The 13,048-nt window shown below is 50.8% G+C and overlaps 1 protein-coding gene across 1 annotated transcript in view; it reads left to right on the plus strand.

Annotated features, from left to right (window-relative positions):
- Positions 1-13,048, plus strand: part of MNT (MAX network transcriptional repressor) — a 32,538-nt gene that overhangs the window by 2,825 nt on the left and 16,665 nt on the right. Inside the window, 4 exon segments of the mRNA XM_018084852.2 lie at positions 7,569-7,737; positions 7,739-8,128; positions 10,214-10,255; positions 10,914-11,025. Coding sequence (XP_017940341.2) covers positions 7,569-7,737; positions 7,739-8,128; positions 10,214-10,255; positions 10,914-11,025 — 713 coding nt within the window.

Raw genomic sequence — 13,048 nt, forward strand, 5'->3', positions numbered from 1 at the left:
GTGAGGCAACACTCCAAGGAAAAGACATCATGCAGGTTTCCCAGCTCCAGGAGAAGCTCACAGGGATGGGTAAGGATGTGGTGTTACACCAGAGCCTGCTGCAGGCAGGAGCTGCCAGGGTGAGCATGTGGAGCCTGGCGTGGCTCTCTCAGGCACTGCTGGGGGGCACAGGCCCCGTACCTGCTGCACAGACATGTCAGGCCTGAGCCAGCTGCAGGAGTAGCAGCATCAGTGCAAACGTGGCCATGTCAGGGAAGTCAGAGCACCAGGAAGATGTGTGGCACGGGAGGGAGGAGCCCGGCGTGTGACCTTTGGGTGGCAGGAAGATGTCAGGGTAAAGCACAAGCAGAGGAGTAGCTGGGAAAGACTGGGAAGCAATGAAGTGTTCAGGGTTGGCTTCCTTCCCTTGCCTTCTTCCTCTCCTGCCCCTTCAAATCTGTGTTCTGAGAAGTGTTATGGTCTACATTGCACCCCCAGTTACCCTGCAGAACTCCAGGGGTCCAGTCTGGCCTGAAAATCAATGCATGTTGGGAACAGCACTAAATGATGTAAACCTGAGCTGATCTAAGGTTGCTGGGGATATCACACTCATAATACCTACACTTTTGGTTTTCCATACCTGGGAATAAAGGGTGGGAAATGGAAGGATGCAGCACAAGTGGTTGGTTGTTGTCTTCCAATAAGCTGGGAGGAAAAATGCAGGTGACAGGCTGGGTTAGGGGGAATGGTTTGCTTTGTAGTGACACAGCTGCCCATATACATCTACAGAATCCTCACCCGACACTTCTACAACATAAACATTGACTGACTTAAAATAGTAGGTTTTGAGGCTCTTTGTCTTGTGTGCTCATTGCACACCCCAGTGTGATCCCGTGTGTGTGCTGGGGTTTGCTGGATGCTTCCTGCTGGGCCTGTGTGACTTGGAGAGTTTCTTACAACTGGACGAATTTTCTGTAGATTTGCAGAGAAATGTAACAGAAATGAAACTGCAGTGGTTTGGCTCCTCATCTGTACTGTGTGTGTGTGCTCAGCAAACCCATTTTCCTACATGGTGACAAATGTTCTGTAAATGATGGTACCAGTAATATCATTATTTGGATGTCATTAATTTGTGGGAAACAAACCAACAGCTGTGGGGAGGTGAAGGGAACAGCTGATGTGATACATTTCTATACTGTGAACACCATGGGGATGCAGACAGTGACACACACTGTGGGGGCCACACACCAGCGTTTCTGGTGGGTTTGGGGGTCAGGATGCTGAAGCACTCTTGTCCCCACCTGTGTTCATGCTTCACAATGCTGCTGCTGCTGTTTGCTGTAAGCACGTGGCTCCCAGGCACATAAACTCATATTTACACAGCACAGACCCACAGCCCAGGGTCCTTCCTCTGTTACGTGCAAGCTCCAGAGACACTGGACTTGAATTACAGGGTGGCTGATTTCTTTGACTTTAGGTTAATCCAAGAATGTTTTGTGATCTAAGAAAAACAAATTTCTTTATAATTGCAAGTAACTAATATTTGTTTTCTTAGGGTTTTTCCCATAGATGCTCATCTGTGAGTGCTCAGCCTGCGCTCGCTGCTCTCCCGGTGCTGCAGTTCCTTCACACCGTTCCTTCCCCGGGCAGAGCAAGCACGGGCAGTGACCCTGCAGCAAGCACAGTTATGGGCTTTACCTTCTCACAGACTGCCATTTGGGCACTCTTCTTAATTGCCTGGGAGTGATAACAAGGTGTGTGGTGACCAGAAAGGTTTCCTTTGGCTGTGGTGCTGCCTGCCTCATGCTGATGGGTGAGGAAGAGAACCTGCTCACACCCAGCGTCTGTGGTTGGGCACTGGCTCGGTGCTGTGCTCAGTGAGGTCCCCCACTGGTGTCTCTCAACAGGTCTTGTCAATGTGATGTTGGGATGCATCTTTTTGGCTGTTGCTGGTTTCTGTCTCCCCAGGGTGCACGTGGGTCCCGAGCGGCTCCAGGGGTATGTGGCCATGTCCTTAGCCACTGCTGGCTGCTGCAGGCAGCACACCCATCTGGGTTTCTTTCAGGGGAGGTTAAAGCACCTCCCAACAAGCAGTGTGGAGTTTATCTACTTCTGGACTGCTGCTCTGAGGAAAACAGTGCCAGAGTGACATGCAGACTCTGAGAATTAGAGTTTAACTTCGGGAAGAGCCTTGCTCTGTGACAGAGCAATGTCTGTGATTTTGGGGATGGCAGGGATAACTGCCCTGGTGTAGCCAATTCAGGTGATGGAGGAGACTCCTGTGCATGGGCCTTGATGGGCAGATACCCTTGATTCTTATCTCTTTTTCAAGTATGGAGATAGGATCCCTTGCTGGCTGTGTAACACACACACTGTGTTTGCTGGCTGACTCAAAGCCTGCAGAGCACTTGCCAGCAGTGGATGAAGTGGGGTCTTAGAGTTTCTTCTGAGGGCACGTCTGTGGGCTTTTTGGTCTGTTTTAAGAGTATATAGTTTGTTTATAATAGAATTTGTTAAGTCAGCTCACGTTTACTGTTCTTTTCCAACCTGTACCATTAAGGCACATCATTGTTCTCTGTCCCTGCAGTGTGTCCCCCTGTCTCTGGGCCAGAAGCAGGGGCAGCAGTGTCCTCATGTGCGTGGGAGCGAGTGGGTTGGATGCTGCCTGTCATCAGTGAACTTTTTGCTCTAAACTGTGATACAGAAGCTGTTCAGCTGACAAATACATGCTTATCAGAGCACACTACCTTGTCTTTCTGTCTCTTAAGAATGCCAAGGCGTGGTGGAAAAGCACTGAGGCCCATCTTGTGTAGGACAGCTCACCTGGTTGGCTGCCCAGGGGAGGCTCCTTGGACACTGAAGCGGTCAGCACGTGCCCATTCCACCTGTTAGAGCCAGTGCTTTTCTGCACTTCGTCCCAAGTCCTGCAGACAGGAGATATGTGGTACCTAACAGGAATTTTGCATCCCTCCAGCCCACCAAAGTGTGGTGCTGCAGCCACGACAGCACGTGACATGCTTGGCCCCTCGGTGACCTGCTGGCCCTGGGGTGTCTGTGTACAGATAAGACTCTCCATGATGGTTTTGGTTTTTTAGCAGTTTTGATCTGGTTTCTTTTCCTTTGTAGTGCAGCTAAATCCTGGTGCTTTATTTCTTTCTTTTGTCCACTAAGAGTTAGTTATAACTAAAATGCAGCTAAAATGATTCTCTGGAGCTGATTCAGGGTTTCAGTTAAGTGCTGGAACAGCATATTAAAGCACAATGTAAATTATCCATAGGGGCTGGAGAAGCTGCTAATGTGAGAAACATCTGCCAGGTATTTATTTGGTTATGGTTGATTCCTCTTTGGGGCTTGGGAGATGAATTACAAGATTTCTTGAGGGTCTTTCCCTGCTGCATTCCAGGAGGTATCAGGCTTGGTTTGGTATCAGGCTTGAAGTGTCAGCAGGTGCCTGGCAGCCAACCCGGCACTGTGGGCATGGCCTGGAGGGGTTTGGGAAGCAGGGCCCTGTGGGGTCTGCCACGTTACTGGTGGGGAAGCAGTGGTGCAAAGGGACACCAAACAGTGAGACTTTTGCAAAGATGGTAGAGAAAAGTGGGGCTTGTGTTGTGCTGTTGTCATCCAGGATTCAGAGGGGCTCAGAGAAAGGGGTCCCAATTTCAAAGGGGTCTCAGTCCTACAGCATGTTCCTGGGCCTGGAAGCACCCGTGGCTGGTTGCTGCAGCCTCTGGTGTCAGCAGCATTCACTATGACTCAGAGCTTGCCTGGCTCAGGCTGAGCTTTGCTGAGCTCCAGTTCTGCTGACTGTTCTTATCTTCCCTTTCCTGGTTCTCCTCTGCAGAGCCAGGGACCTGCAGAAACAGAAACCAACCTTCAGGCTCCAGCCTGCCCTTCCTCTTGGCATGGCTATCCCCCTCCAGGCTGGCCCTGGGAGGAGGAAATACCTGGAGATTCTTTCTGTCCCCAGCACTTTCCTGGTAGGAACCTGGGGCGACTGCTGCGGGTGACCCTGCTCCAGATCCTGTGTCAGTGACACCCAGGCCACTCCTCTCTGGGGATGTAGCTGTTCAGGGTGTGCTGAATAAGCTCCCAGAAGCATTGAATGGTTCAGAAAAACAGTTCAGATCATTCAGAAAATGACACCACAGAACTGGCTCCCTGTTCTGGAGTTAGGGATGTCCATGTGCTGGGGAGGGACCACTGAGCACACACAGAGCACAGAAGTAGGATGACTGGCTATGCAAAGGCACACACCCTTGATAAATTCTGAGTTCTGATAGTGTCCCTAGTGAAAAATAGGAGCATTAAAAGGGCACTGACATTCCTTAAGGCCTGCTCCTCCAGCACTGCCCCGGGAGGCTCAGGCTGTGCCCTGGGGCGTGGGGCACGTGTGGCTCTGCCCCACACTGCTCTCTGTGTCTGCAGCCCTGGCTGTGACAGGTGGGTGGTGTTTCCAGGGCAGGCCAAAGGGAGGAGATATATTTAAACGCAGCAGATTATTAGGTAACAAAGTTAAGAGTGCCTTGGTACTGTGTATTCCTGGACCATCAGGGCCTTAAAATAGCACCAGGCCACCGGTCAGAAGTGCTGACCCTGTTTCTGTGTCCTCCTAGGGCAGGATTTACTGTTCTGTCCCATGGCTGCTGGTGTTGCTGTCGCTGTCTGGGTGGCATGGCCAGGGAACTGAGGTCCCTGCTCTCAGCACGAGGGCATGATGGCAGACAGAGTGGTGTGGGCAGGGTGGGATTCTTGGTCCCTTCGTGCCTGGCCTGTGGTTCAGACCCCTGCAGGGTTCTCAGAGCTGGTTCGCTCACTTGGTTTGTCTCATCCTCAGTCCCCTTGATAAGAGTGTCAAGAATGAGTGGAAATCATGCATAATTTTGGGGTGCACCTTTGGGTTCAGCTGTCCTCGTAACCCGAGGGGATGCCCTGAGCCTTGGCTTCTTTCTGTGTCTGGGCCTGCAGGAGTTGCTGTGCTGAGTGCGCTGCATGGGAAGGAATGAACCTCACGTGTGTCTGAGCACACGGTGTGCTGGTCACTCATCCCTGACATGTACCTGGGACTGAACGTGGGTGAACTTCCTTCATATGGGAAAACATAGAGCTCGAGGGGGTTTCTTTCAAAGGGTGTCTTTGGTTTGTATGCAAGGTGTGAGTACAAAGTGAGCAGGAGACAGGATTTTATCACCCAATGGAAGGGTTTCTATCCTAAGAGGTGACTCAGGGACCCTCCAGTCCTCTTACTGGGGAGGGGTTGGCAATGTGGATCCTTTCTGCCTGTGGATGAGTCAGACACAAAAGGACAGGGGCTCACTGGTGTCAGATTTTGGCTAAAAAAAATCCTTGAAATAAACTCTTTAGCTCAAGGGAGCTCAAGATTTGCAACACCAAAGGCCTTGCTGGCAGCTTGTCAGCAGCCCGAGGGCTGCACCTGCTTTCAGAGACATTTACATAAATATTTCTGATCAGTAAGGCGTGCTTTAACCTTGCTTCCCTGTTCTCCTGCATCCCCGAGGAAGGGACACTGCCGTTGTAGGAGTTTCGTGCCCACTCCTGCTCCCGCCTGGCAGCGCTGCCAGCGCAGCCCTTGGCTCTCCTGGCTGGATCCTCTGCTCTGCTGTGGCAGCGTCACCTCCAGCCACCAGTGCCGCCCAGGCAGGTCCCACTCCCCTCACCAGACCCCACCAGGGCTTCCCATTAACGGACTCCCTTGCTGCTCCCTCCTCTCCATCCCGGTGCAGTTTGAAGTCTGGGTGGAAGTTGTGTGGTCTGTGGTCCGGCGTGTGCCCGGAGCGCTGGTGCCACTCAGTCCCCGCCGCTCTCCCCGTGCCCAGCCGGGTGCCCGGAGCTGCCCCGGAGCTGCCCCGGAGCTGCAGCGTGGCCGGACACGCGCAGGGAACACTGTGAGTCAGCAGCTCCCCAGGGTTGGGTTTCCTCGTGTGCCCTGTGCCAGGGCCGGCGCGTTGGCTCTGGCTGCGAACCAGCAGCAAAGTGGAGCAAAAGATCTGCAGACAAAGGGCTTTTCTGTATTGGTTATTAATGTTGTTCATTTGAGCCACTCAGAAATTGTAGGTAGTTAAAATTTGTGTTTACATCAGGAGATTCCTGCTGGGGTTTTTGCCACCCTGCACTGCTTTGCTTCTTCCTTTAAGGAAATATTGATAATTACCCTGAAATATTTTGAGAAAATACAGAGCAATGCTGCTTTCAGCCTCAGCTGCTGCTTAAACATCCTGCCTCCTCTTTTGGAGTCAGTCAGATCTTTTGCTCACTTACCTCTACTTGTGCTGCAGGAGTTGAATTAAAACTTTGGATTTGAGTCTCGGGCAACCCTGGGAGGAGTGGTGTATGGATGTGAAATCCTTCCTGATCATGGAGTTTCATGGGTGCCTTTCCAAGTGCTGTGGGGTCAAGGACTGGGGCTGCAGCCCTGGTGCTGGAGCTCAGTCCAGGGGTGGTTTCTCCCCATGTGGTTGCTGGACAGTGTTTACCCAGTCAGATGGGTGCCTGACCCTGCTCATGGGCTCCTGAGGTGAGTGGGGCGTGTTTGGGCTGTTGCTGCAGCTGAACTTCAGGAAATCACGTCGACTGAATCTGGGGCAGTGTCACTGTGCAGTCACACGTACCAAAGGGCATTCAGAATCAGGAATAAGAGTTTTGTTCCCTTTATTCTCTCTGTAGCTTTTGCACTAGCACCCCTCAAAATTAAAAGGCAGGTAAGAAATTATCCCAGCAGTGGCAGGGCCCCTCAGGCGTGGTGAGGGCTGGGCAGCTCTGTGCCTGGGGGGGCCCTTTTCCCCTTGTTCTGCTTGTTGTGTTCAGTGCAGCTTCTTCTTGAAGATCACTGCGAGGTTGAACATAACCTGGTAATTCCAGGTTGCAGGATACGCTCTCTTCTATCAAATTTCCTAAATATACACCCCAGCTTCAGTGTTTCAGTTGAGCCCAAGCTTCTCCTGGGAACAGGCTCTGTTGGGATGTTTCTTGGAGCTTCCTCTTGATACTGGCAACTATATGAGAGGACACCCAACCATATGATCCTTCCTTGATGAAGTAAGGGTTTATTTTCCAAATATTTGTATATAACTTTGAAGAGGTTGGTGCAGCACTTTTAGTTGCGGCTGTCAGGAGCAGGATCTGCTGAGCCTCATGGACAGTGGGTTTGGAGATATTTGATTAAGGCTGTGTGATGTCTAGATGCCAGGGCCACTGGCGCCACAGGACTTGTATAAATAAATTTTCCTTGTACCATGTTCACGCAATTAAAGCCGGAGCCCCGGATCGCATTTGATGAGGTTTATTTTGCTAGTCAGGCCACACAGATTTCATTTACTTTGTATGGTGTTATAAAAACATATAGGAACGTACACACATCAAAGCCAAGTTTAGGAGCTTGAATAAAAGCCACAGCAGTAAGAGGTGCCCTGGCAGGTTTGTATCAGTGCAGTGTCCATTGAGCTGGGATTTACTCAGGGTAGTACAAAGCATGGGGTATTTTAATTTAAGGAGCCTGCCTTGTGTTGGTTCAAGGCTGCGGCTGGGGAAGGTCAGGGAAGCACCAGTGCTCACTGTGAGTGTTTCTCTTTCAGAGGAGAATGAGAAGCATGAGAAGCTCCGCCTGGAGAGGGAGCAGGAGCAGAAGAAGGCCAGCAAGGCCAGCGTGCCACGGGCCAACAGTGCCCTCTCCCCGGAGGAGCCCCGAAGCGAACTGCTGGTGCCCGTGTCCCCCCCGGCCCCGGTGCCCCCGCGCCCCCGCCCTGGCAGCCCCCATCTCAGTCATTCCCATCCCTGTTGTCACCAGTTCCCCCCAGCAAGCGGCCCAAACCGCCCTGTCCCCGCCGCTCGTGCAGCGCCACCAGCCCCTCGTAAGCACTCCCAGTGTCCCCAAGGAATCCTCGTCGGTGGCTCCGGTGATCCAGAGGCCGCCGGGCCCACATCTGCCGGATGGGAAAGCTGCCACCCCGCCGTCGGGCAGCCCCAAGCAGCTCCAGCATTACCCGGCGCCGGTCCTGGCCATCTCCCAGCACCACGTGGTCCCACAGCCCATCCAGCCCCTGCAGCACCCGGCAGCGCCCGCGCCCCTCGGCGCCCTGAAGCTGGCCCCGGCAGACGACCTGAAACCCATCGAGCTCAAGAAGAGAATTGGAGGGTGAGTGCACTGTGTGTGTGGAGGTGTCCAACAGGGACCAGGCAAAGATGGTACCAAAACCTGCATCACTCTGGGGCAGCTCCTGCTTGTCCAAAGCGTTGTCAGATCAGAAATACCGAGACCCGTGGATATCTGATGTCCGTTTGGATTGCTGAGAGCAGGGGTTTTCAACTTGATGGGATTTTATTTTCCTCCCTGACTCCACACTGTAATATTCTGTACCAGGACTTCTTTTTCCAAGCCAGAACGGTGTTAGGAAGCAAGTCCCAGCCCTGCCTGTCTGATCTCAGGTGGCATCTGGTGTTATGTTTGACAAAAGATCTCTGCTTGTACTGGTCAGGGAAATCACATGGCACTGCTGCTTGCAGGAGCTTTGTTGAAAACTGGGATGTGATCTGGGAGATGTCATTCCCAGGACAGGGATCATCTTAGCTGCTGTTTCAGTTTCTCAGTGCTGTAAGTGCTGAGAGCCTCCTGCTCACCCAGAATCCTGCAGCTGGAAGGGGCTGAAGGCTGTTTAATCTGCCCTCACCCTCAGACAGGACTTGTGGCTCTGATGTTGTTCCAGGGTAATGTTTATCTGACTTGTTCCTGAGGACTTTGGCTGGTGGTGACTCTGCCTTCTCCGTAGGTGGCTGTTTCCAGACCACAGCATCCCAATACTGTCTGGTATTACTGCTTGTGGAATGGGAGAACAAACCATTCCCTTCTTTGCAGCAGTTTTACCTGTTTCCCTTGGCCCTTTAGTTTTCCTGCAGGATAAGTGACCTGGATCTGTTCAGTCTTCCCTCCTGGGCTGTGCTGCCTGGGCCTGGGACTGTTCTGCAGCGGGGGGATGACTCCTGGCAGTGGTGTTGGAGATGGTGTGCAAGTCCCAGGGGGGCTGGAGGAGATGTAACGTGTAGTGGACATAAAAAGGGTTCACAGTGTCCGTTGGGATATAGAGATCCCAAAATGCATAGAAGGAAACAATGTAAGTAATGCAGATAAGAGTTTGTGAAGATAAAGGCTTTGGTAAAATGCCAGTGTGATTTCTCTGTGGAAAACTGGGATCTTGAGAGCCTGTGTGTAAAACACCCAGCTGTGGGAAAGGTCCATCAGCCTATGCTTTGATCAAACAACCCTGTCACTGCCCTTGTGTGGGTTCAGATGGCTGTGGAGCCAGTTTCTGCTGGCACGGGGGTACCAGGGCAGAACGAGTCTGAGAGGGGTGGCTGCAGATGCACCCACAAACTGCTCCTGTGCCATCACACTGAGCTTTGCTTCTGGGAGGCTGGGAGGGCTGTGCTCCCAGTGTGGAGCCCAGCTCACCACTGTGTCCCCCTAGAACTACTCCATTAGACATAAGCACAGAAAAGGTGTCTTTTTCAGCCTGTAAATGTTTCATGGGAAAATGCTGACAAATGTTTGTTTTCAAATACCTGACAGTTTATTGATTATGATTATCTCAATGTCCTGTATTTTCAGATAAAGGCAAATAATTACTTTGCACAGTGTATTGAAAATACTTGAAATCTACACGTCTGCTAATGTACCTAAACACCACTGTAGCTGAAAAACTGAGAACATTTATTTGTTTAGCTTTTCCTAAAAACACTCCTGATTTGGAGGATGGGGATGAACTCAAACCCCAAACCAGAAGCTCACTCTGGTTCTTCCTTGAGTGGTGACTGGAGGATTCCTGGATTGCTTCATTCCATGTTTATCCTCAGCTTTGTTGTTTCAGGCACAGTAAAAACCTGAAGCAGTTGGAAGTGTTTGCCCAGTATTGTACATTTGAATTTAAAACTGCATAAACCTTGTCCCACTGGAGCGTAGGTGTAGGTTACACCTGTTTGTACCTAGTGTGCATTATATGCACAATGTGTCCATCTAATGCACGTGTAAAGTATGTAGTTTATCTTGAAACAGCATAGGCAGAACTATATATGTGCCTAATGTTACACCAGTGATATCTGAACACCTCTGTTGCTTTTGAATCTTGACCTGTATCTCCTTGGCACACACACACTGCTGCAAGCACAGGTGCAATGCAGGAGTTTTCAACCTGACACTGAGCTGATCTTTGTTCTGTTTGGGTTACAGGGTTGGGACCAGGGAAGTACATAATAAATTGGAGAAGAACAGGTGCGTAGAAAGCCAGGGGTTTGGTTTTTTTAATTGTAATTCACGTTCTTTTTTTGGCCTATAGTCTGTCAATATTTGTTTGGCTTTGGCGGGGTTTTGTTTGTTGTTTGTTTGTTTTTAAACAAAGAACCTGAACAAAATTCTTAGTGGCTTTTACTGAATCTTGCAGCGTTGCTTTGCTTTCTTACAGCTCAGTTCTGCATTTCTGGCTTCCCAGTATGTTCTGTTTAACTGCACCACTGCGTCCCATCACCTGCAAAGCCCTCATCCCGCAAAGCAAACCCCCGTGTGCATAACAGTGTGACTCCTTTAAAGCAGTGAACCAAAATCAGGGTCAGTGCACAGTGTGAATACAAGAGGAAAACCAGTTCCTGACCCAAAACTCTTACAAGCCTGACTAGCTAAATCAGAAATATGGTGACAGTGGAAGCACAGGGAGATGGGATGTTTCATTTAAGGCTGCACAGTGTTCCTAACAAAGCTGGAATAGAATCCAGGCACACAGCCCTGTGGTGGCTGGGCTGGGCTGGGCTGGGGGTCTGCTATGCACAGGTGCAGGTGCTTTGCTGGATTAAGGCCCCAGTTAGGCTCTCCCCTATGTGGAATTGGTTTCTGGTGTGTGTCCCACGAGCTGACGACCCACCTGTGTTTTCTTTAGACGTGCACATTTGAAAGAGTGCTTTGAGACTTTAAAGCGCAACATCCCCAACGTAGATGACAAGAAGACCTCAAACCTCAGTGTCCTCAGGAGTGCCTTGCGATACATCCAGGTATGTGCAGTGCTCGGGGGCTCGGGCTGGGCTGGGCAGGGGCTGCAGCTCACCTGGGAGTGCAAAGGAAAACAGGAGAGACAGTCCCCTTCCTCCTCCTCCTCCCACAGGATGTGGTCATTTATAAACTCCAGGTTTCCAGAGCATTTGGATCTTCTAGGAACATTTGCTTCATGCAGTCTCCTTATTCTAGAAGTTCCAAATTAACCACAAAACATCCTTACCAGCAGTGGTGACACAGGGAGCAGATATTCAGATGATCATAGAGATCCAGGCTGAGTGAACTTCAGCTGCTACTTTTGGATTCAGGTGAATTTTAATCTGTATGATTTGGGGAGATTTTCTGTTTGCTTAACTAAAACAGTTGGATTTCCATGAAGGTTTGGTATGTCTCAAATATTTGATGAGATGGATATGGGAGTACAGGTCATTTGCTTGGAAGCAGGGAAGGCCTGGAATTTGGGGTTGCAGCATGAAGCTGCAGGTGGGTAGGGTACCAGGAGTGAGTCTGGGGGAAAGTACAGGTAAAATTCAGTTGTGTTTGCAGCTGGAGGGAAGTTAGTGTTTGTGTTTGCTTGTTTAATGTTTGCGAAAGTGGTTAATGGTAGCACAAAAGAAATTGTAGATGTCCTCTGTGAGTGTGAGTGAAATTAATAGCATGTAATGCAATTAAAATTTATCCGGAAACTGGAAGAGTTGCTGCATTTATGGTGCAAATGAAGAGAGCCAGTACACCTCATACTTTCTAACTAGAATAAAGGATGCTGAGGACTGATCACAATGGGCTTTTCCACAGTAAAATGTCGTCTCTTCCTCACTTTCTTCCCATTTTCCTTAGTCCCTCTCACACATCATTTCCCTCCGGTGTTCAGAAGTGCTGGACATTGATTACTTGCTTCAGCTTCACTTTGGAGAGTCAGTAATGCCTCAGAGTGAGATCAGCTCAGCCCTTCTCGTTAGTCTTCATCAGCCACTTCCCTCAGAGAGCCTTTGGCTGGGGCAAATTCTGATGGTACCTATCCACTGTTTGTGTTGCTCAAAAAGGTATTTTGGGGGGCTGTGGTTGAATTGCAGCCTAATGGGCATTAGAGCAGATCTGAGCCTTTCTTTGGATTTCGGCCGGCTGATGTTTGTGGGGATGAGCCTCCATCAGCAGTAAGGGAGCAGAGTGATCCCATCACTGCTCTCCAGAGCCAGGGTGTCAGGAGCTGTGTCTGGTGTCGTGGCTGACACCCTGGGAATGCTGATGCACGTGCAGACTTCTCTGTGAAGAGACTCTGCTCTGGCAGTGTTTTTACTCTGTGCTTTTGGGAAGCACCTTAAAATTCTGTTTGAGACTGTCAGTGGAGATGGCTGATCCTGCCTCTCCCTCCTCCCTGGCTCCCTCGTGCAGTGTTTGAGTCTCTGGTGTGGTGCAGTTCTGTGCTGCCTGCAGGCGTATGGACCAACAGCTCCGTAAATCGCTGGGAGTGAAACCCTCAGCACGTCCTGTTCGGGGGTGTAAGGTGCTTTTTGATGGTCCAGAAGGCATTCACAGATTTAGAACCACGTTTTGTTTCCTGTAAGTTTCTGCTCAGGTCTGTTTCAGTGCCGCCTTTGAATTGTTTTTCCCAGCATGGATCCATTCTGGGAATCAGGATGGCTGGGATCGGGTCTGTCGACCCGGCTGCTCTGGTGTGATTTCTCCCATGCTGTTGTGTGTCCCCACCATCTGGGACCGATGGAGGTCTTGGGGTGGTGTAATTGCAATGTGTTCAGTCAGTGGAGTGAAAATGCAGAGGTTGGGAGGGCTTATGCTCAGTATTCCCTCCTGGTGTGGGACTGTCTCGCCAGCGCGGGCTGTGTCTGCACGGCTCTGCTTTACCAGCTCTGCTGCCTGTGCACCACAGATGTTGTAGCTTGCAGGAGGAGCCTCTGCGGTGACGAGTCTGGGGTGTGCAGCACTGGGACAGGGCTGGCCGAGTCTGGGGTGTGCAGCACTGGGACAGGGCTGGCCGAGTCTGGGGTGTGCAGCACTGGGACA

Source organism: Manacus vitellinus, unplaced genomic scaffold (genome assembly GCF_001715985.3).
Source record: "Manacus vitellinus isolate BGI_N305 unplaced genomic scaffold, ASM171598v3 scaffold_76_pilon, whole genome shotgun sequence".
Classification (NCBI taxonomy): domain Eukaryota; kingdom Metazoa; phylum Chordata; class Aves; order Passeriformes; family Pipridae; genus Manacus; species Manacus vitellinus.